This window comes from Lontra canadensis, unplaced genomic scaffold, assembly GCF_010015895.1.
Source record: "Lontra canadensis isolate GAN:19392208 unplaced genomic scaffold, GSC_riverotter_1.0 scaffold13, whole genome shotgun sequence".
In the NCBI taxonomy this organism is placed as follows: Eukaryota; Metazoa; Chordata; class Mammalia; order Carnivora; family Mustelidae; genus Lontra; species Lontra canadensis.
This window is the reverse complement of record NW_022631007.1, coordinates 26054776-26075585: the sequence shown is the minus strand read 5'-3', so window position 1 is coordinate 26075585 and position 20810 is coordinate 26054776. Positions and strand designations below refer to the sequence as shown.

The 20810-nt window shown below is 38.7% G+C and overlaps 1 protein-coding gene across 1 annotated transcript in view; it reads right to left on the bottom strand.

The window, feature by feature from the left end:
- Positions 1 to 20810, bottom strand: part of GALNT5 (polypeptide N-acetylgalactosaminyltransferase 5) — a 41922-nt gene that overhangs the window by 941 nt on the left and 20171 nt on the right. Inside the window, exons 4-9 of the mRNA XM_032857849.1 lie at positions 15440 to 15575; positions 14720 to 14839; positions 12085 to 12202; positions 10795 to 11118; positions 5506 to 5586; positions 2576 to 2737 (exon numbers count right to left, since the gene is read on the bottom strand). Of these exons, the coding sequence (XP_032713740.1) occupies positions 2576 to 2737; positions 5506 to 5586; positions 10795 to 11118; positions 12085 to 12202; positions 14720 to 14839; positions 15440 to 15575 (941 nt within the window). The remainder of the gene's footprint in view (positions 1 to 2575; positions 2738 to 5505; positions 5587 to 10794; positions 11119 to 12084; positions 12203 to 14719; positions 14840 to 15439; positions 15576 to 20810) is intronic.

The window sequence follows — 20810 nt, the reverse complement described above, 5'->3', positions numbered from 1 at the left end:
AATTAAGTTCACACCTTTGAAAGCAAACTTAGAATACAAAGTGCCAGAAATTGTGTATTTATTTATAAACTATCCACAATAATATCTGATAGTATGTAATGCCTGATGTCCAGAAAGTCTAGATGTAATTAGAAAAAAATCAAAGGTATTTCAGAGTTCTATTATTTGTTAATATTTATTGAATATCCTAGAAATAATAGATAACCAACTTAGAACTTGCTCATGACTTTATAATTTTTTTCACCTATTAATCCTCTCATTTTTCCCATGACTATGACAAAGATTATCTTAATTATATGTATATTATTTTGAAATGTTTTTAAAAAATATAACAAGTAGGGGTAACTTCATAATAGTGTATTTTAAAGATATTCCTACAAAACCATTGTCATCCTTGTAGGACTTTGGAAATATGATATTTGAGTATGCTCAAGGTTTTGTAAAGGAGTTGGCCTTGAGCAAAATCATCCTGGATTATCTACAACATTTTGCCAGTGGATTGTAAAGAGGTAATTGAATAACTTGTCCCCAATCTAAAGATACTTGATGAAGGGACAAGTGGTGGAGGGTCATTTCATGTCACAGTACATAGGAACTACCTATGAAAGAATTTCCTCTTAGGGGTCTATAATTCACAACACTTGGAGTGATCTGGCCTAGAGAATATCTTTTAAATGCAGATTAGAAATGTATAATTTTAACAATTCATTGGTATTCAGGATCAAACTCACTGTTACCCTATTTCCTTCTAAGAAGCTCTCAATTCCTAATGCTAAAGGGAGAGACATGTTCCTGTTATTCAGTCTTTTTCTCCGTTTATTTTTTAAAGACTTAACAAGATATGGAGGACTCAGGAGGTTTAGTATGAAAATTACCAAAATACTGAAAATATAGGGAAGACTATGATCAAGATATTAATCTCCATGACATCTAACAGCATGGAAAGGGGAACTTAAGGCAGAAGAAGACAGCTGTGTGACACGCTACAAATTCATAAGCACAAACAGCATCGGGAAACATTGAATTATTGCCATCTTAATTAAATTACTGTCTTACTAATTGGCTTGCCATTTAGAGGGACCAAAATTAAGCCTATATGAAAATCAGCTAATGAGGGCTTAAGTTCTCAATGGCGCCAACCCAGTTTATAAATAAGACCTTTATAAATAAGACCTTATAAATAAGACCTATGTGATTTAAGGGCGGCTGGCTCCTACGTATTTTCTAACTAGCTTGAATTTTCTTCTGGTAACAGATTCATTTCTGGAGATTAAAAATGTGTTCTCATTCTCATCCTTTCTCACCCCTGGCCCAACCTCCAGCTTTCTTTGGCATAAGGTTAAAGAAGCAGAAGGTAATATTTGATAGATGTTTATGGATTTTTCCAACATTATGCAACATAAAATTAGTAACGTATACTACTAATTCCTAATTTTTCTAAATAATTCAATAGTAGTCGTTATCACTAAAAAGAAAAAAAAAATGAAAGATTGAAAGGGAGAAAGGGATTGAAAGGGAGAAAGACTGGGTAATATGATGTTGACCCCAAGTAGGAAGAAAAATGCCATGGAGTAGTCACTGATTGTGACATCAAAAAAAATGGAGGCACTTCAAGGAGGAACCAAAGTGCTTACTTTGGCGACAACCCTGAGCAAAATGATGGTCTTCATATACCCAGTGTATTTTGTGGATTTGGTGGTCACTTGCAGTGAGATAATAGAAAATTTAAGAAGGTTGACCTGAAATTATTTTTGTCACCTCAAGATCTTACACCAAAACTTATCACTTTTTATCTTGTTAAAATAGAATTGGGGAAACCGATCAGAACTTTAACATTTATCATTTTGAAGGTGGATAGGATATAGCAGGGGTGGTCTGGTAAGTATTAATAACTGGACCTCTGGAAAACCATCCCTGGATTAGTAGCATAGGGTTGTGTAATTTCTCCCACCATGGCTGGTTTCAAGTTTTCAGGGTGATGTCACTGAATGTGATGTTGGGAAGTGCACGCGGCACACTGTCAGCTCCTATGACAAGCAGGTGGGAGCTGCCTCCAACACCTGTTGAGGCCCAAGTCTCTGGGAATGAGGGGTTGGGGGGTGAGAAAAAGTCTCCCTTTATGGAAAGGAGTTAGAACACTGAAAAACAGAGTCATTCTAAAGTGCAAAGCTTGTAGGAAGTACACTGCTTCTTGCTTTCCCTATATACTTTCCTTCAGGCTTCTCTGATAACCAGTGAGAACCAGTTCTAGCCCATAAGCAGGATTTTTGGCATTGTTAGTTGACTGAAGTGAATGACTTATAGAAACAAAGATGTTGATAGCAATATAACCAAAGCAACGGGTGGCTTATGTTTAAAAAATAACAGATTTGAAATAAATTTTGTAAAAGAAAAAAAGGACTTGACAATTTGCAAAAATATCTGTTTATCTACCTGTATGAACTTTTTACACTCCCTCTTTTGCCATAAACGCATTGAAAGCTTCCGACTGAGGACGCGGACAATGAGAGTTTTATGTCCCATTTAACCGGAAGTTGGATTTGGGATAAAGAAGAGGTACCCGTATTTTGCTTACCAGCTCTGGTTGGAAGACTGATGTTGATTTATGCAGCCATCTTAGCCCTTTGTTTCTGTTATCACAAGAGTGCAGCCTCAGGGCCCCAGTTTCAGGGACAGGAGCTAAGCACCACTCTCCATGTTTAATAAGTCTTAGCCAGGTGTAATTGAATTGTTGCAGCTGTCAGGAAATGAACAAGGAGAAGGTCACTTTAGGCAGCAGATACAGGTAGGGGCTCTGCCAAACATTTTGGTTAGCGGTGGTTAAGAATATAGGCACTTGGGTCAAATGTTTTGTACGCAAATCCCAGTATTGTCACTTTCAATTCTGACAGCATGGGTATATTATTACCATATTTAATTTCATTTTTATTATTTTTAAGTTGGATAGCAATAGGGAGTATCTCAGAGAGTTGAGGTAATGACTGTGAAGTTACTATAAGCCTTCAATAAACATGAGCAATAATAATAATTATTTAGTACAGTTAGTGTATATCTGCAAATGGAGGTTATTTCAGGTGGTCTGAATCCTAGACAAGCCTGGTGCTTGAAGTAGTGGGACATTCAAACCATGTGTAGCCATTAGGGCCATAAGGAGATCCAAGTCACAGTCCCAAGTTGCTTTGGTGGAAATTATTATGCTTCTTTGTTTAAGACTATCCAGATTACCAGATTCCTGGAGGTTTTGTAGGAAAGGCTAAAAATCTTTCTTAAGGCTAAAAAATTGTTCCTATTTTAAGAAAGGTTAAAAATCTTTCTTTGCTGATAGCAGAAAGAATCATCAGGTTCTGCTCTGTTAGCATCCCGTGGTTCATAAGAACTACTCTTGGAAGAAGTCCAGTTTTGGGGAGTTGCCAATGTCTAAAATAAATACTGATTCAGGTAATGGAACCATGTTTTCAGTTTTTATAAGTAATTTTTCGAGTTACTTACACCCTAGTATCATCTGCCTGGTCAATTTATTCTAAGTCTGTGGGTCTGCGGGAAATTTGTTGTTTCTCACCAATGTGAACATAAAAAAAGTAGACTGCTGGTAAAAATCTATCTAAATGCCTTTGTGTAGAGAATCATTTGTGATGTAATTGAGATTTAACTTAGATCATCAGGTATGTCATCGGGTTAGACCTCACCACTCAAAGGGTAGTCTCTGGACCAGCAACAGCATCACCTGGGAGCTGGCTGGAACTGCTGAATCTCAACCCCACCATGAACCTATTGAATCAGAAATCTATATTGCAACAAATTTCCAGGTGATTTGTATGCACATTAAAAATTGAGAAGCATGGTCTTATGTCATAATAAAAGGAAGTTATGTGGCTACTAAGAGAAGCTAGACATTACCTTTAAAAGGGACATCTCAAATGGTTGAAAAGTTAATAGCTAAAGGGACTTTCTAGGTAAAGTGAAGGTTAAGGCTTGGTGGTTCAATCCTCAGGCTTTATTCCTTTAGAGCTTTTTTGGATGAATGCTATAAACTGGCTTGGTATTAAACTTCATGAATTCTGCCAAAATAAATTAACTTCCTCCAAGTCTCTTTACTTTTTGTTATTAAGACAAACTACAAGCTAAAAATGAGGAACAAGACAAGAAGGGAGATGGGGGTTTGTGGAAAGCAGGGGCTATGTATTCATACTTTTGCCTCCCAGTATCCCCTTGAGAGCCTCAGTGGTTATCCAGACCACAACTTGGGTCTTCAGATAAAATCCTGGTTAATCAGGTACAGAAAATCACAAGAAGAATGTGTCTTGAAGGACTGAATTAAATAATACCTTACTTTCATATAATCTGGACTACTTATGGTTTTATTTTGCAATTTATGATTTTATTCCTCTTTGAATGGTTAATATGAGTTGTATCTTTCAAATGATTTCTGACACGTTTCTCTTCCTTCTACCTCCTCTCTTTCCTAATTAAGAAAGAGCTTCCTCAGCCTCAAGTTTACAGTCCGTAGCTGAATTGTAACAACAGAGAGGACAAAAATGTCTTTTCCGCTTTAAATTAAGAGGTAGAGAGGAGATGTGGTCAGAAATAGAAGCAATATCTCTAAGTCAAAGCAAACAGGTAAGCCCGGGGAAACCTAGATTCTCACCACAAAAGAATTTCTTTACCAAAGAGTGATCTACAATTTTAGGAAGCTGAGTTCTGCTCATGAATTGATGTTTCTATGAGTTCTATTTGGCATCCAAACCAATAATATCTGCACAGAATGAGAATGGGTGGGGAACATACACTGAAGAGGGAGGTACCATCACTCAGAGCTCACCTCCAGCTCTGCAGAGTCCCTGCTCTGGGTGTCCCTGGCCCTCCTTCCTCCCCTAACCATTGTTTTCTTAGTTTGTCAGAGATTGTTGAAGGTTTTCCACCATGGATCATGGATTATGTAATTTGCATTACTCTCAATATATAGGAGAACTGAATCAACAAAATGGCTCCCTTAGATTATTTGAAAATATTCTCTGCCTTTATTTCCTTTATTATTTTACCTTTAGATGTAATTTTTATTTTTCACATTTTTTGTCTTTATTATTAGAACAGTAAACGTCTATGGAGAACTGAGGGTTAAGTACTGGTCTATATGCTTCATCTGTATGACATAATTTGATCCGCAAACCTGATTTAGGGGTTGGCTCTATTATAACTGCTGTTTACCTAAAAGTTAAAGGATTTGCAAAGTTAACGCACTTGAAAGTGATGGAGCAAGAACTGGGTCCCTGGTGGGTTGACTTTGGTTTGCATAATTTTACTCCCTTAGTCACTATCTTTACATTGAGTGGCGGGCTACCTTATCACCAACCTTATGATCATGCAGCAATTTATAAATTAATTATTGTTTGAACAGAAAAAATGAATTTCTCAAGTGAGCAGTAAATGTACCACACTCTGCACTTATCAGGTACACTTGGACCATCTATCAACTGTGTCTGTGAGAAAACCCAGCCCAGCCGGTACCTTGCTGCTCGCATCACAGTCTTCCAAAGTGGCTGTGGTGTTTTCAATGGAAATGCATTTGCCCAAGGCCACATTAATAAGCTAGGGAACAAAATATAAAATATGCATTAAGAAAAAAATATTTTAAAGTAGAACAAGACATTCAGAAAGCACAGACTATAAAACTATAATAAGGTTAAAAGATAGTTAAGTTGATAGCTTAGCATTACTTAGCACTATACGATTTTATTGGTTGCTATCTCTAACAGAGACATAATGTAATCTTGCTAAAGTACAGCTTCAATCTGTCAATTTAAACCTATGATTCAGCCTCAGAGCCAACAAACAGAAGCTTTTAATTAACCCTTGCCTGGAATGCTGAACAGGGAATGAGCAAAAGGTAGCATGAAAAGTAGTTATTTTCTTGTCTCAAGTTTTTCTGATGCATACATTAAAAGTCAATGCACAGACTTGAAATTTAATCAAACCAACAGTTATGGGCTCTGTTCCCTGGCTGACCCCTTCAAGCAATTTCACTGCTTAGGCACTGAATCATAGATAAATTGAGTCCTTCAAAGAACAGCAGATTCCAGCTGATTCCCTGTCAGAATCTTCCTAATGACTTAGGCAAGCCACAATTCATTATAGGAAAGTCATGAAAGCTAATACAGAGCCAACTTTAAAGGCACTATCTGGCAGGCCCCCAGGTTTTTAATGGATTTGCAGGGTCAAATATGGAGGCAGCTTTCTATAAGTCACCATTTAATGCAGAAAAATGTTGATTCCCTTGCCCCCTTTGACATCTTGGGCAAGGCTAACGAGATGGTGAGTTAACAGTGCAATTTAGACTTCTTAGATTTCTGGAAGAGCAGTGTAGAGTCAAGTCTACACTCAGGAAAGCCTTCTGAGCTGGGAGGTGGCGAAGTCTATGTTGGCAAGGACACTATTTGTGCCCCGTCCTCTTCTGCGGGTGTTGTATGATATAGCTGTGTAGATCAGAGTTGAAAGCCTTCATGACAGGGTGCTCTTGGGGGTAGCCCTCCCTTTTACATGCATAGTTTAGCTTGCAAGAAAATCAGAGGCATCTTCGGGGACCAGAAAATGCAGAAAATGAAGTAAAACAAAACCCTTTAGAAAGTGGGAAAACTGCAAATACTGGTAGGCAAGGGACCAGCATTATTAAGGACAGGAGAAAAAACATGGGTAAGCCAGAGGGTTGGAGCTGCAGTCTTTCACATAAAGATGGATGACTAAAGATTTAGACCCTCAGTAGAACCGTGTCCTAGGAAAAACAGTTTACCCCGTAGCACAGGGAGACAAACATGGTAGCTAGAGTCTCCCTTGGGAATCTGAACCTTCTGTGGACCTTCATCTGGGTTTGAGATACAAGTTTACTCTACTTCCATTGGATAGGAACTCTGACAGACATAAAAATAGTACCAGGTTGGGAGTCCCTGGGTGGTTCAGTTGGTTAAGCATCTGCCTTGGGCTCAGGTCATGATCCCAGGGTCCTTGGATCCAGACCCGCATCAGCTCAATTCCAAGGCCTGCAGCAAAAGGCTCATGCTCAGTGGAAAGTCTGCTTCTTCCTCTCCCTCTGCCCCCCTCTGCCAGCTCACGCCCCCCACCCCGCTCTCTCTCAAATAAATAAAATAAAATCTTAAAAAAAAAAAAAAGTACCAGATTGGTTACTTCTTGGGTGGCTGGCATGTGAAACAAATCTAGGACAGAATTTCCATCAGAAAACTTCAGAGAAAGCTCTATTCACAATGTAGAGTGACAAATATGGGAAGAGACTATCCACCAGTAGTAAATGGAGCCGTCAGGATGCACAAAAGGAATTAACTTCAGAGAAGAGATTTAATTGAAATGCAGGAACGTAGGATAATCCTGGAGATTAAAGAAAGGAAATGTGCTCCAATTGTTCTCTGGATTTTAGCAGAGATAAACATAAACTTCTGTATTTGTGGATTACCCAGAAAACGTTCTCTCTTCCCACAGGTTTAGAAACCTGGTTTCAATACAGCTGAACAGGTTGTACCGCTCCAGAATCTCACAGAACTTTCAGTACGTTAATGTTTAGCTCTCTGCTGTAAGAGGGAATGCAGCGTGAGCGTCTGCCAAGTATATTTGGCCCGGGATCCTATTTCTGGCAGCACAACTAACATTGCCCAAAGCAGTGTATGGGAACCCCTGGTTTAACTGATTTCTTTGTATTTATTTTGTACAGTCCCGTCTGCCAAGCATAGAAAAGCATTAGATAGAGGGGGAAATTTTTCTTTCCCTTGCTTTCTGCCACTCTTCGCTTTCTCTGAAGATTTGTTTCCCTTCTTCTCTACCAGAAATTTCTGGAGAAACTACTTTTCTTCTCACAGAAATGATTTATGAACTCCTAAGGAGTTGTTACTCTTTATCTCATTATGAATGGTTTTAAAAATTGATTCTTCATTTATTTTCAAGGAATTATATTTATGCTTTTATTGTAAACCATTTCAATCTTTTTGAAGAAAAAAATCAGTCAGTATATAAATTTTAAATCACCCATTTTGAATTATTTCACTTTCCAGTTTAGGAGGTGGAGTTTCCCACAGTTTATCACAGAATTACTAAACATTGGGCTATAGGCTAGTTGCTAAGCATCTAATTCAATACAAAGACACATTATTAGTGAGGTTCTCTCATTCATTAAGTATTTTTGGTTCAAAAAGATCTGATATGTTCTTACAAAAAAAAAAAAGAAAAGGAAACAAAAGACCTTGCACTGGATTTAAATTCCTAAATTAGTTGAAAGAAGGAAAATGTGGAGCAAATAACAAAAAGTTGTAGAGTTTATTTCCTTGGGACTTTTCAAAACTGTCTGTTCAAAATAATGGTCAAGTTAATCTTAGTCTGAAATGTCTGGAAAATATCTTTTAAAAAAATATTGATAATGCTCCTTACTGGTTATTTCAGAAGGCAGGAAATGATATCTTCTTTATGATTTGTGTAAGGAAAGCAACAAATAGAATTAAAAAAAAATTAAAAATATTTTCTGCATTTTAATATATTATAGCTCAGACATCAGCGGAAGGCTGTTTTAAGAGCGTTTCAGAAATTTTCATGGGAACGCAATTATAAGTTAACCTCACAGAGGAGGCAAAAGGTAGTTTTTTAGTTCCCTCTGGTGGTTAAAGTTCAGTAATGCTCTTGCTGAGAGTCTGTTAGGACAGGAAAAAAAATTACTATGGTGAGAATTTCTTTTTCTCTTACTCAGGAGTTAGAATTAAAAAAGAAAAATGTAAATTTATTTTACAGACACAATTTTTGAACAGCGTATAAGTCCAGGGTATTCTTTCTAATGGGTTACCTAGAAAAAAACACCAGGTTGAACCACCAGAAATAGTTGCTATTCTATTTTGACCTATAAAAATGACAATTTTATACTACATTATGTCACATACAAACAGGTCACATGTACTGGTTTGTCAGTTGAATTTTTTACATTTTCTCTCTTCCATACTCTTCCAGAATTCTTCCCTGTACTGTCAGGGAGAATGGCTCAACTAAGTCCTTGTCATCAGGAAATTTCCTAGGTGGAGAGTGATCGATTTATACAATTCACTTTCTAGGGAGAACTGAACAAAAATGGCCTAAAACAGCAGACTTACTGATGATCAAGCCTGAGAACCTCTTTTATGAAGAAAAAGAAAATTCTTAAAGAAAATGAAATAATGCCAGGAATATTTATAAATAAAAATAAATGAGAAAACAATAGAACAGATTAACCGTATGCATGACTGGGGAAGAGCTCTAGGTCAAGGCTTGACTAATCACTTCTAAACCCATTCTATGGTAAATAACCTCATGTCTTGCCATCCTCTTCGAAGTAAGCCCCACTCCTAGAATGGGTTTGAAATGGCTTTCATCCAGGTTCTCTACTTTCTTGCTTTAATTTCTTAGCTTTGTACGCTCTCCAACCTCTTTAGTGTGGTTTCTTCCCCTTTTGGTACATTACTCTGTGCGCTGGAATTTTCTTTGTCATCATTTGGCAATTTCTTTTATATTCAACCCGTTTGACATCTGTAAAAATTGAATTAAATCATGTCGTCCCATTGCTTAACCTTACTCAATAACCTCCTGTTACATTCAGTAGAGGCGGCGGGAGAAGAAGAAAGAAAAAGAAAAAGAAAGAAAGAAAGAGGGGCGCCTGGGTGGCTCAGTCGTTAAGCATCTGCCTTCTGCTCAGGTCCTGATCTCAGGGTCCTGGGATCAAGCCCCACGTCGGGCTCCCTGCTCAGTGGGGAGCCTTCTTCTCCCTCTTCCACTCCTCCTGCTTGTGTTCCCTCTCTCTCTGTGTCAAATAATAAATAAAACTTAAAAAAAAAAAAAAAGAAAGGAAGGAAGAAAGGAAGAAAAAGAAAGGGTGGAGGGAAAGAAGGAGAGGAAGGAGGGAGGGAAGAAGGAAGGAAGAAAGAAAGATCCTTACTCTACCTACAAGGTAGAATGACTCTTTCTCCCTCCTCCCCTTCATATCATGCCATTCCTCTCCTTCATACCCTGACAACATTCATCTTCTTGGCAGTTCTTCAGGGCCTGGAGTCATCTATCTTAAGAGTTTTGCACAAAGGTCATCCTCTGCCTAAGACTCTCTCCTTCAGAGCTTGGCTGACACTTGTCTTTCAGGCCTAAGCTTCAACATCTCCTCGGAGTTGAATACTCTAGCTTAGAAAGATTCATCCCTTACAACCAGTTCCCTAAACGAGAGTCATTCTATTTTTTATTTAAACATTACATACTCGTACCTTGTTTTCCCTACTCAACTTTAAGCTCCACAAATAGGAATCAAGTCTGCTTTATACATCACCCTATAGTACGGTTCTGAAATGCTATCTGGTTTATTGATACCCAGTAGATATTTGCTGAAGTAATCAATGAACCTGACTGCCTAAAAGCTTCCCTCAAGTTCACCTATATTTAACCCTTAACAGTGCTCTCTCATCTGCACTCATACTTGGTATTTTCTTGTAATGTAAACCTTTATTCTTTTCCACACATTTTCAAGAGCTTTTAAACTTTATTTTTATGGGGGCACCTCGGTGGCTCAGTGGGTTAAAGCTTCTGCCTTCGGCTCAGGTCATGATCCCAGAGTCCCGGGATCGAGCCCCACATCAGGCTCTCTGCTTAGCGGGGAGCCTGCTTCCTCCTCTCTCTCTCTCTGCCTGCTTCTCTGCCTACTTGTGATCTCTGTCTGTTGAATAAATAAATAAAATCTTTAAAAAAAAAACAACTTTATTTTTATGGAGTCAGAATTTAATTTCTGCTTGAACTTACCACACCCTTAGCCCTCACAATGGGAGCCTTCAAATCAGGAAAAACATTCTCCAAGTACCATTTGAAACTTTTGCATTTTAGTTTCTTTCGAAGTTCCCGTTGCTCGGTGAGGTTTCCAACATCTAACCCTTGGTCTATGAGGTGGTCCCCATGGCCATAGAATAGCTCCTTGTATTCATCGAGCCAGACCTCAGCAACCCGCACCAAGTTCCGCTCTACTGTCTTCATCCGGTCTTTGGGGAAGGAGTATGGATTGTCATTTCTGAATATGTGGCCCACTCGGGAGCAGGGAATGATTTCAATTTCACCACCACACATCCACACCTGAAACAGTTTGATAATAAACATCAATTATCAAATGATGTCCCCAAATCATGGGCATTAGTTAACAATAACAAAGAACCACCTGGTGACCACTCCCTCCTCCCCCCAGTTTGAAGTAGTTTTGTCCAATAGTTTCAAGTTAAACTCAACAGGTTTATTTAGTTTTGTACATTGCTGTGGACCATTTTAGGATTCATAAAATATATATATATTTTTCCCTACCCTGTAGTGTACTTCTTATTTTATGAAGAAATTCTCACTGAATCCCAAAGTATAAAATATGGAATATGGATTCCTCTTTTGGTTGGATTAAGGAAAGGAGTATATATTTCCATGTTTTCAACTTTCCCTTCTCATCTTGGGATGACCCATATGGAGCACAACTTGAAAATGAGCTCAAAGTAATACCCCTTTTACAATATATCACCCCATTCCTCAGGAAAGCAGTTGCCTTTTGGATTCTCTTTACTCTGGCTGCTGCCAAGACTTGCTTAGCTGTTGATCAATGATTATAAATACCCAGACCTGTCTGAGATGTCCAAAGTTGCTGCACCATTGCCTGTTGATGGCCTGATCTAAAGGCACTTTTTGTACTTCTGTCACTTGCGCTAACGTGACCTGTTACTCAATGATTTCGTTACTTCCGATATACTAGGAAAACATTCCTGGAGATATTTTGTATGAAGTATGAATCCCACAGCACTTATACAGAATGGTAGACAATTATTTCCCCCATAGTCACATGTAGAAACAGTGTTATAAAATACTAGGGAATTCTAATAAATTTCATGAGAGCCATTGATTCATCCAAATTTAACCTGTGATATTAAAACATTTATCTAGAGGCCCTAAAATTTCAGGGGAATTTCCTCCCCGAGGCACTCCCATATCTAATTATATTAGTAAAATGAAACCAAATGATAAAGCTTTAATTGTAGAGAGAATTTGAGGACCACTTGGTAATACCTTGAATGAGAGCTCCATATTTTCTCCACCCCAGACATCAAGCCCAGGGTCATATGTTCCAAGTTCAAAAAAGTAATTTTTATCAATAGAAAACAATCCACCTGCCATGACGGGGCACCTACAAAAAAGAAATGTTTGTGTTTTTAAGCTTGCATGTCATGGGAATTCACTTTTCAAGTGGGTCCCCTGTGCAATTGTGATGGCATTAAGAGATATTTCTAAATAGCTACCAAGCGTGGGGAGGTCTTGGAATGGAGTCACAAATAACCCTGAAGTCATCATTCCCTGGTTCATGGTGGCAGAGCTTGATTAGGGTCAGGAAAGATGAGGCTTGGAAGTAGGATTCTTATTTGCCCTTTACTCTCTGACACAAACTCTCCAGATAGGTTATTTTTAACAATGCTTATTTAACAGTGCAAAGGGAGTACCAGGCACTGTTGTATTTTATATGCACTCTCTCAGACTTTATGAAAATCCTACAAGTATGTACCATTAAGAAACTACAACACAGAGGGGCACCTGGGTGGCTCAGTGGGTTAAAGCCTCTGCCTTCGGCTCAGGTCATGATCCCAGGGTCCTGGGATCGAGCCCCGCATCAGGATCTCTGCTCAGTTAGGATCCTGCTTCCTCCTCTCTCTCTGCCTGCCTCTCTGCCTGCTTGTGATCTGTCTGTCAAATAAATAAATAAAAATCTTAAAAAAAAAAAAAAAAAGAAACTACAACACAGAAATGGTTAGGAATTTCCCAAGGTCACAGATTACTATGATGTACATCAGGGGTTCAGTTTAGGTGGTCTGGTTTGACTCTATGATCTCTCACTCCACTCTACTGCCTCAACTGTAGACAGAGTTTGCTGACAGCTAATTAGGCGGCAAACACTTTTTAAAGCATGTCATATAAATCGGATTTAATTCTTAGATGATAGAGGTAGCTCCTTTTTTTTAGTCTTAATGCAAAATATGAGGAGATGAGATTCAGAGAGGTTAAGAGACTTTTTAAAGCTCACACCATTAGGAAGCCAAAGAGTCAGATTCCAGAGCCTTCACGACTGTTATAGATTATGGGGGATAGAAACTACACTTGAATCAGCAGCTGGACAAGGCAGTAATCACTTCCCATGGTGGCTACTACTGACGCAGTTGAAAGGTTTGTGTGGTGAGCCTGTCTTGGGTTTAGGGTACAACGCAATGTAAGATAATTTCTGCCCCACATCTACTTCCCCTCCCCTACAATTTATGCACATATTCTGTCTGAATGCCCAAATGTCCTTTCTAGTCCATCCAGAATGCATTCTCTTCCTAATGTTACGTGGTATATAATCTGAACTCAATCACTACACTGACCCTCAAAACAGGAGTCTGAAAAAGGCAGAGTTTCTTTATTTTATTTTATTTTATTTTATTTTATTTTATTTTATTTAAGATTTTGTTTATTTACTTGACAGACAGAGATCACAAGTAGGCAGAGAAGCAGGCAGAGAGAGAAGAAGGGAAGCAGACTCCCTGCTGAGTAGAGAGCCCAACGTGGGGCTTGATCCCAGGACCCTGGGATCATGACCTGAGCCGAAGGCAGAGGCTTTAACCCACTGAGCCACCCAGGCGCCCTGGCAGAGGTTCTTTAGATGTGGGATCAGATTAAGTGTGTTAAATTCAGGCAGATATGGGTTTGAATCCCAATTTGTTCTTTTACTAACTGTATATCCCTGGGAAAATTACCTCTTTTAGGGTCATTTTCCTCATCTCTAAAATGGCAATACTACCACCTCTCTCCTAGGGTAACAGAGAGGGTTAAATGCACAGTGTTTAGTCAAGGATAGTACTCCTACCTGACTCACTAGGAATAACAATTCTGAAGGGATCACACCTAGCAAGGAATGAGGCATGCTTTATTGAGGGTTAAATTCTGAGAAATAGTGCTACAATCCACTGTGGCCGGAGGCTTTCTCTTGGCACTTTGCTCAACTTCTCTCTCCAAGGGGGAAGGCTTTGGGATTCCTGCTGTTCTGCCTGAGGCTGCTGCATGCTTCTACCACAGGTCTATACTCTGGGGGAAGTGTCCCGAAGTTCTCACTTTGGCTTCAGGTCTAAGCTGTGTTCTTCAGTTCAGCATCTCCAGCAATAAAGCCTCACTTTTAATTCATATCTTCCTTCTGTATCTATTTCTCAATTCATTCACAGAATTTGGCACCCTTCCCATGGAAAGGGTAAGATTAGAATTGAAAAGAAAATCTTGACAGTAGCTATTATTACAATACTTTTACTACTATTCCTTACTCTTCTAATTTTTACTCATGTTGGCTTTAACATTATGTGTGTTTATATAGCATTTATGCAGCATATTCAATTAGCATGTATTTCTTAGGTTGTAAACCCCAGAGAACAGGAATAGTATGTATTAGTGAATTTCTCTGGGTTCAGGGTGAATAAGGTGCAATTGACCATACAAAAAATGAGTTTTGGTAGTGGGAAAGTAATACCTTAGGAAAACTTTGCTCACTTTTGATCATCTATTGGTTAAAGTTGTAATTCTTGATGGTCTACAGAATGACAGGAAATACTCGTTTTGTGGAATAACTTCCTACACCTTTATAAAAAGATACATGATTGCTTTCTAATCTTAAATTTCACATACTTACCTTATTATATCTGTTTCTTTAATTCTGTTTTTTGCAACAATGTCTGGAGGAATTGTTCTCCAACCAAAGTTCATGGGCCACACAAAGATACCTCTTTGAAAGTTGTCTACTGTCATGTAACTAACACAGAAAAACAAAAAAACAAAAGTGATCCCTGAGATCATCACATATACTTAATCAACCTGATACCATGTCTTGTTCAAATGAATGGAACAAGTGCTTACACAAATGATTTTAGATTATCACAAACTTTTTAATAACATTTCAAGCAAGTTTATGAGTGCAAGTCATATTAGTGACTAACTGGCTGGATTGTTAGTTTTTAACTTATACTTAACTTTTAATAATGTTCTGACTATTTTTGAGGGGAAAAAACAATTTAGGAGCAAATGTATATTTCCCACAAAAAGATGAACTAATCTTAAGGAAGGTAGATATTTTCTGGGTTCAGGTACAGCTGACTAGAAAGAGGAAAGAACTGGACAATGAATATTAGGATTTATTGCTATTAAGAGTTAAGTATTTTGATGACCAAATAAACTACTGGATTGACTTTCTCTGATCCCAAGATATCTATTATGTATTTTCATTTATTTAAATGGATGAACTGTATATTTCTTAGATTTCCAAAAATGTGCATTTTAGGAATATGACCAGTACTTTCTGCTGTTGTCAGTTAAAGATAACTTAGAAGTATCTTGTAGAATATGACAGTATTACCTCATATCCTTATCATTGATGACTTCAATTACTGGACAGGCTACTTTCTTTCTACTTAAATAAACTCTTTCCAGAAGAGGTTCCAACCAACCAACATTACATTCCACGTGAGAATCTAAGAATGTCAACACATCACCTAGAGAGGAAGGAAAAAAAAATTTTTTTTTGAAAATGCAGATTTACTGAGTGTGTGTACTTCATGTTCAAAGGTCTTGGGGATTGCTCCAGAAAGGTGATTATAAGGGTAATAGTTTTCTTACTGAATTCCTGGTCCCTAGAATTTCATTCTATAGTGAAATAAAATGAATTTTGTTTCTAGAAGTCCTTAGGGCAAGCATCATTTTCGCTTGTGAAAACTTGATAAGCCACTTAGAATGGATAGCCAAGACTCTGAAGGGAATCCTTAGTAGTAAAGGTGGCTGCTTTGTCTTTTCTAAGGAGGGTGGGTCCCATTAACCTGGAATGGGGGCCTGTGAACCAGGCAGAGTTTGGTATTCCAAGGTGGGCTTTAGGAATGACAAAAAGGAGAAATCATTCTGCATAACAGGGGTGAAAACAAAAGAGGAAGAATCAGCAGAGCTAGAAGGTAGTGTAAAAAGGGTTACAGGGATAAGGAGGGAGAATAGGGAATAGCTTAATGGGTACAGAGTTTTAATTTTGCAAGAGAAAAAGTGTTCTGGAGATTGGTTGCACCACTGTGTGAATATACTTCAGAGTACTGGACTGTGCACTGAAGAAATAATTAAGATTTTATGTTTATTTTACCACAATAAAAAATCAAAAGCTTGCAGGAGAGAGGAAAAAAGAAAGAAAAAGAAAAAAAAAAACTTGGAATCCAAAAAACAAGCATTAAAAATTCTTTTTCCTATTAGTTGTGTGAGGTAACACTCTCTCTGTAGCATCTACACTGTTCCAAATGATTTTACACAAGTGGGGTGTGTGTGTGTGTGTGTGTGTGCCTGTGTGAAGATTAATAATAACCTGAGGAATTTGGGTTATGACCAAAATCCTAGATGTGCTTTTTCAGGCCCAACCATAGCCAAATTACAAAGGCTTTCCCGGCAAGTCCTCATGTGTGGAGGCTATCCTCTCACACCAGACATGGTCTGCAGCCAGTACACCACAGGCTGTGAAGGGACCTGCAGTCAAGAGGACATGCTCTCAGCATAGCTTCATTCCTAGCTCAGATTCCTCCATTGGAGTCCTCCTTTAGGCCAAGATATCTGTCTTACTGCATGGTAGGTCAGGAGGTCTCCAAGACATTTTCCTCCACCTGCCTCAACATTCAGTACTTTCCCACTCCAAGTCCTCTCCTTTTCCCACTGTAGGCCAAGGCTGTAATGTATATAGGAGGAGCCTTTTGTTCTGGGCTCCTTAGGCAGTGAGATGATTCTCACATCTGCCCAATCAACCAGCCCATTTCTATACAGGGAAACATGGAATACTTAGGGAGTCAGAACTTTGTTCTGTTTCAATTCTTATACTTCCTAGTTATATTAGTGGAGGAAATAAAGATTTGAGTGTTACTTTCCTTTTGGCTTTATTGTTTGAATCGACTACTCTGACACCTGGCTGCTCCCCTCAGCTCTTGACAAACCTATATCAACATCAGTTACCTTCTATTAAGTGCTTACTCTGTGCAAGACACTGTCCTAAATATTCTTCATGGTTGTCTTGTTTAATCCACACAACAAACCTGAAGTATAAATCTAATTTGTCTTTCCATTTAAGAAACGAGATATAGGTCTGAGTTTTATTCCCATTTAATAGAAACAAAGAACTTAAACACTTTTTTCAAGTTTACTCAGTAAAGTGGCAGTTTGATATTAGAAAACACATAGTTTATTCCATTGCCTGTGTTCCTAAAAAAAGAAAGAAAAAAAAAATGGTCATAAAGAGGCAGGGCTATGAGAATGGGAAAGCTTAAAGTTAGCCACTAAAAACTATAAACTACCTCTTAATTAGTGGTTCCATATCTTATTAACTGATCAACAATGGTATTTTTGCATGAGGGTAAAGAAACTGACCTTAGCCAAGGTCTTGCTGAGGAATGTCCTTGAGAAGTCTCCAGGCATAACCAGGCTGTGCTAGACTAAAGCCCCTCTTCTCTTACCCCCAACTTTTGGAGACAATGGTTACAACCCCTATCATGCTGGTGGAGTCCTATTTTCAGAGATTATGGGTTAGTTGATTATGGCTCATAATCAACTAAGGGTGTTATTTTGCACAGCCCGCTCCCTGTGTGGGAAAGTTCACAGGGGTTACCTAGGTATGTAGGGTATGCAAGCGTGGCCTGCTTAAGGTCCCACTTGGCTATGAATAGCATATGCAGAAGATAACCTCCTTTTCTCACTACTTCAACTCTTGGTCCATTCAAACCAAAGAGCAGTCTCTAGCAGACTACCAGTCCCTATCCCCAGAATAAGCTGGTAGGGTCAAAGATGCCTAGAATGACTTTCTAAATCCCTGGTGGCAGCAGGATGGGTACCCAAACCTACATTCACTTCCCACCTGGCCCAGATTCCCATACAGATTTTCATTCACTTGTTGCCAGAACCCAAAGGAAGCAGCTTCTGCCCAAAACATAGACTGGAATTTTATACTGTTTTATTTTGGGTGAGAAAAGAATCCTCCCATGCATGAATGTCATTGCTCCACTTTCAGACACTTTCACTTAAAATAAGATCTCCGGAACTAGACCAGGGAGCTGTCTATGTAGCTGACTCTGGCTAGGACTTCTACTTGTAGTGGGTATGGTCTGTGGACATTTCATACACTCTTCCTAACCCCAAGTGTCATGGTGAAATGAACATAGGATCGAAGCCACAGAGCTCTGCTTTCCTTAGCCACACTGGATAATTACTTAACCACTCTGAGATTTACCTTATGGGGATAGTTCTAAGATCTATCTAATACCTAAATTCCTTATAAATACCTAGTGTTATTACTGTTTTTTCAATGAGTGTTTAAGCTAGAGCCCCAAAGAATCCTATCTTGATGACCATGTGACAGGCTTTTCTGTTTCCTGAGTAGATAACAGTGATGCTGGATTGTTTGCAGATGGGTTTGATTGTAACTTATTTATTTATTTACTTTTTGACCAACCTAGAGATGCACAACGGGCCAGAAAGCTTTGGTTCCTTGTTGAGTACAGGCCCCCCATTTCTATTGAGCCAACCAGCTTGGGATATTGTTGCCAGCACCAATTAGTGTTGGCATGTTGTGTTTAGGGTTCTTTGAGGGATGTGGGCCTGGCTGGCTGTTTAATTTTACATAATAATTTATAAGTGATGCTAAGGAAACCATCTGTTTTACTTGCAACAGAAACAAGTTGTAGAAATTTACAGAAGGACTATCACTTTTCAGGAGACCTCAGGGCTGTCCAGGAGTTAGGTGTCATTTTAGTTCACATACTTAAAGTTAGCCAACTGATTCTTGGAATGCTCACGGCAATGTCATGTATTTTGCCAAATGCCCTTGTTATAAAGGAAATGAGAATCTGATCTCTACTTTGACTCTCCAGAGTGTACTGTTAAACCTGCCCATGCAGACTCATCTTGGCAGGGCAATAACTTGCTCTTTTGTTCAATACTCACATGAGATCTGAATGCTCGGCTTGTTCACTTTGTACCTCAATTACTGCATCTCTTTTTACTCCTGTTGGCTTCCTGCAGGACACTTTCCCTTGAGACCCACTGACCCTGGACTGCTGTTCAGATTTTTAAATCCTACTTGAACTCTCTATCTCCTTCATCTCAGGAAATGACTGATTGGACCCGATCTTTTTGCCTGAATCATATCTAGATGAAGAACCTGTCATACACTGGAAACTGAACATGTAGTGAACATTGCTAGTGGTCAGAGAGTCACTGTTTTGCCCTTATTATTTCATATTACATACTTTTGGAGAGTCTAATAAAACCCTGGGACCAAAATGGGGCCATCTGACTAGTTTCTGTAGGTCCTTGGATCTTTGATCTCATCCTTGCCTGTGGCTTCCCCTCCCTTTTCTCTGAATCCTAAAGGAAAAATCCTTTAGGAAACAATAGCTGTCAGGGCCTGTCAGATTTTGAATTCAGATTCTGTCTCTCATCTCTTTGTTCGGCTGAGGCGGTCTAGAGAAAATTTCTGTCCTGGTATCTTTGCTGATCTCTGATTACAGAGACTTTTCAGGCCCACAATGTCTCCTGCCTGTGCTTTACTTGTGATGGCTGTGGAATGCCCAGGGAGAGTCTGGGAGAACGAACAGGCTGGCCAGCCCCACTTAGGGCCAGTCCCCGAATGGTCCTTGAATTATTTCCTCAGCCAAAACTGGTATAGGCTTCTGAATCCCCTTGAATTGCCCACAGGAGTCAGGTACACTTTAGGGCTTTTGGATGTATCCTTTGACAAGGCTGTTACTAATCCCAACAGAACACACTTTTCAGCTTCTTTCCAAATTCAGGGATTGGTGTCCCGCCAATGCTACTCAAAGTGTGGGCCACAGACCCTGCCATCAGACACAGGAACAGAAATTGAAAACGAATGCTTTAAAATTCCAGCAGGTTGCTGGAATTTGTTAATTTATTCTCTGTTTTATATATGTGTATGTATATAACTTATATGTCATTATTTATGTTGTGTATTGATGTTATGTCATTTTTTATGTTATGTATTTTATCTATGTTATATATACATACATGTATATGTTATACATAATAAATTATGCATATATCTATACACATATAGTATAGATGTATGCATATATAATTGTGATTATAGCTTTATTTTTTCTATTTCTGTCTTAGGTAGTTTACCTTTATTATAATTTACAAAGGGGTGGGTCCACAAAATTTGGAAATTAGAAAGAAAAAAAGCTCTTCTCTGATAGTTTGAGGAGCAACTCTTCACTAGACAGTGGCAAGCATTTAAGATGCACCTAGCTGGACTCTCCAAACTAGAGTTGTGAGCCATTAGCAAGTCATTGCAACAATATGGTGGGCTTTGTCAGACTCTAAGAAACAAATAAAGTAGAAAAGAAGGTATTAGAACCTGCTACACATGTTATTTCATGAAATGTCTACTGTAGTTATATGGGTAACATATATATGCACTGGGTTGTGATGTAAGATTTATTTCTTAACATGGGTCATGGTCCAAATAGTTTGAGAGTTACCCAACAAAAACTGAGCTAATGTGTTCAAGCGTGCTAATGACTGACTGAGAGCCAAGTTTATATTTTTACATTTGGATTTTATAAATTCAAAGAAATTATTTGCTGGCTGTATAAACGCAAGTACTTGAGCAGGCCAATTAGGCAACTGCTTTGAGCGAGTTCAAGCAGCCCATCCGAAGAGGACTCCCGTGTTGTCTAACAGTTTGGGCTCTTCTG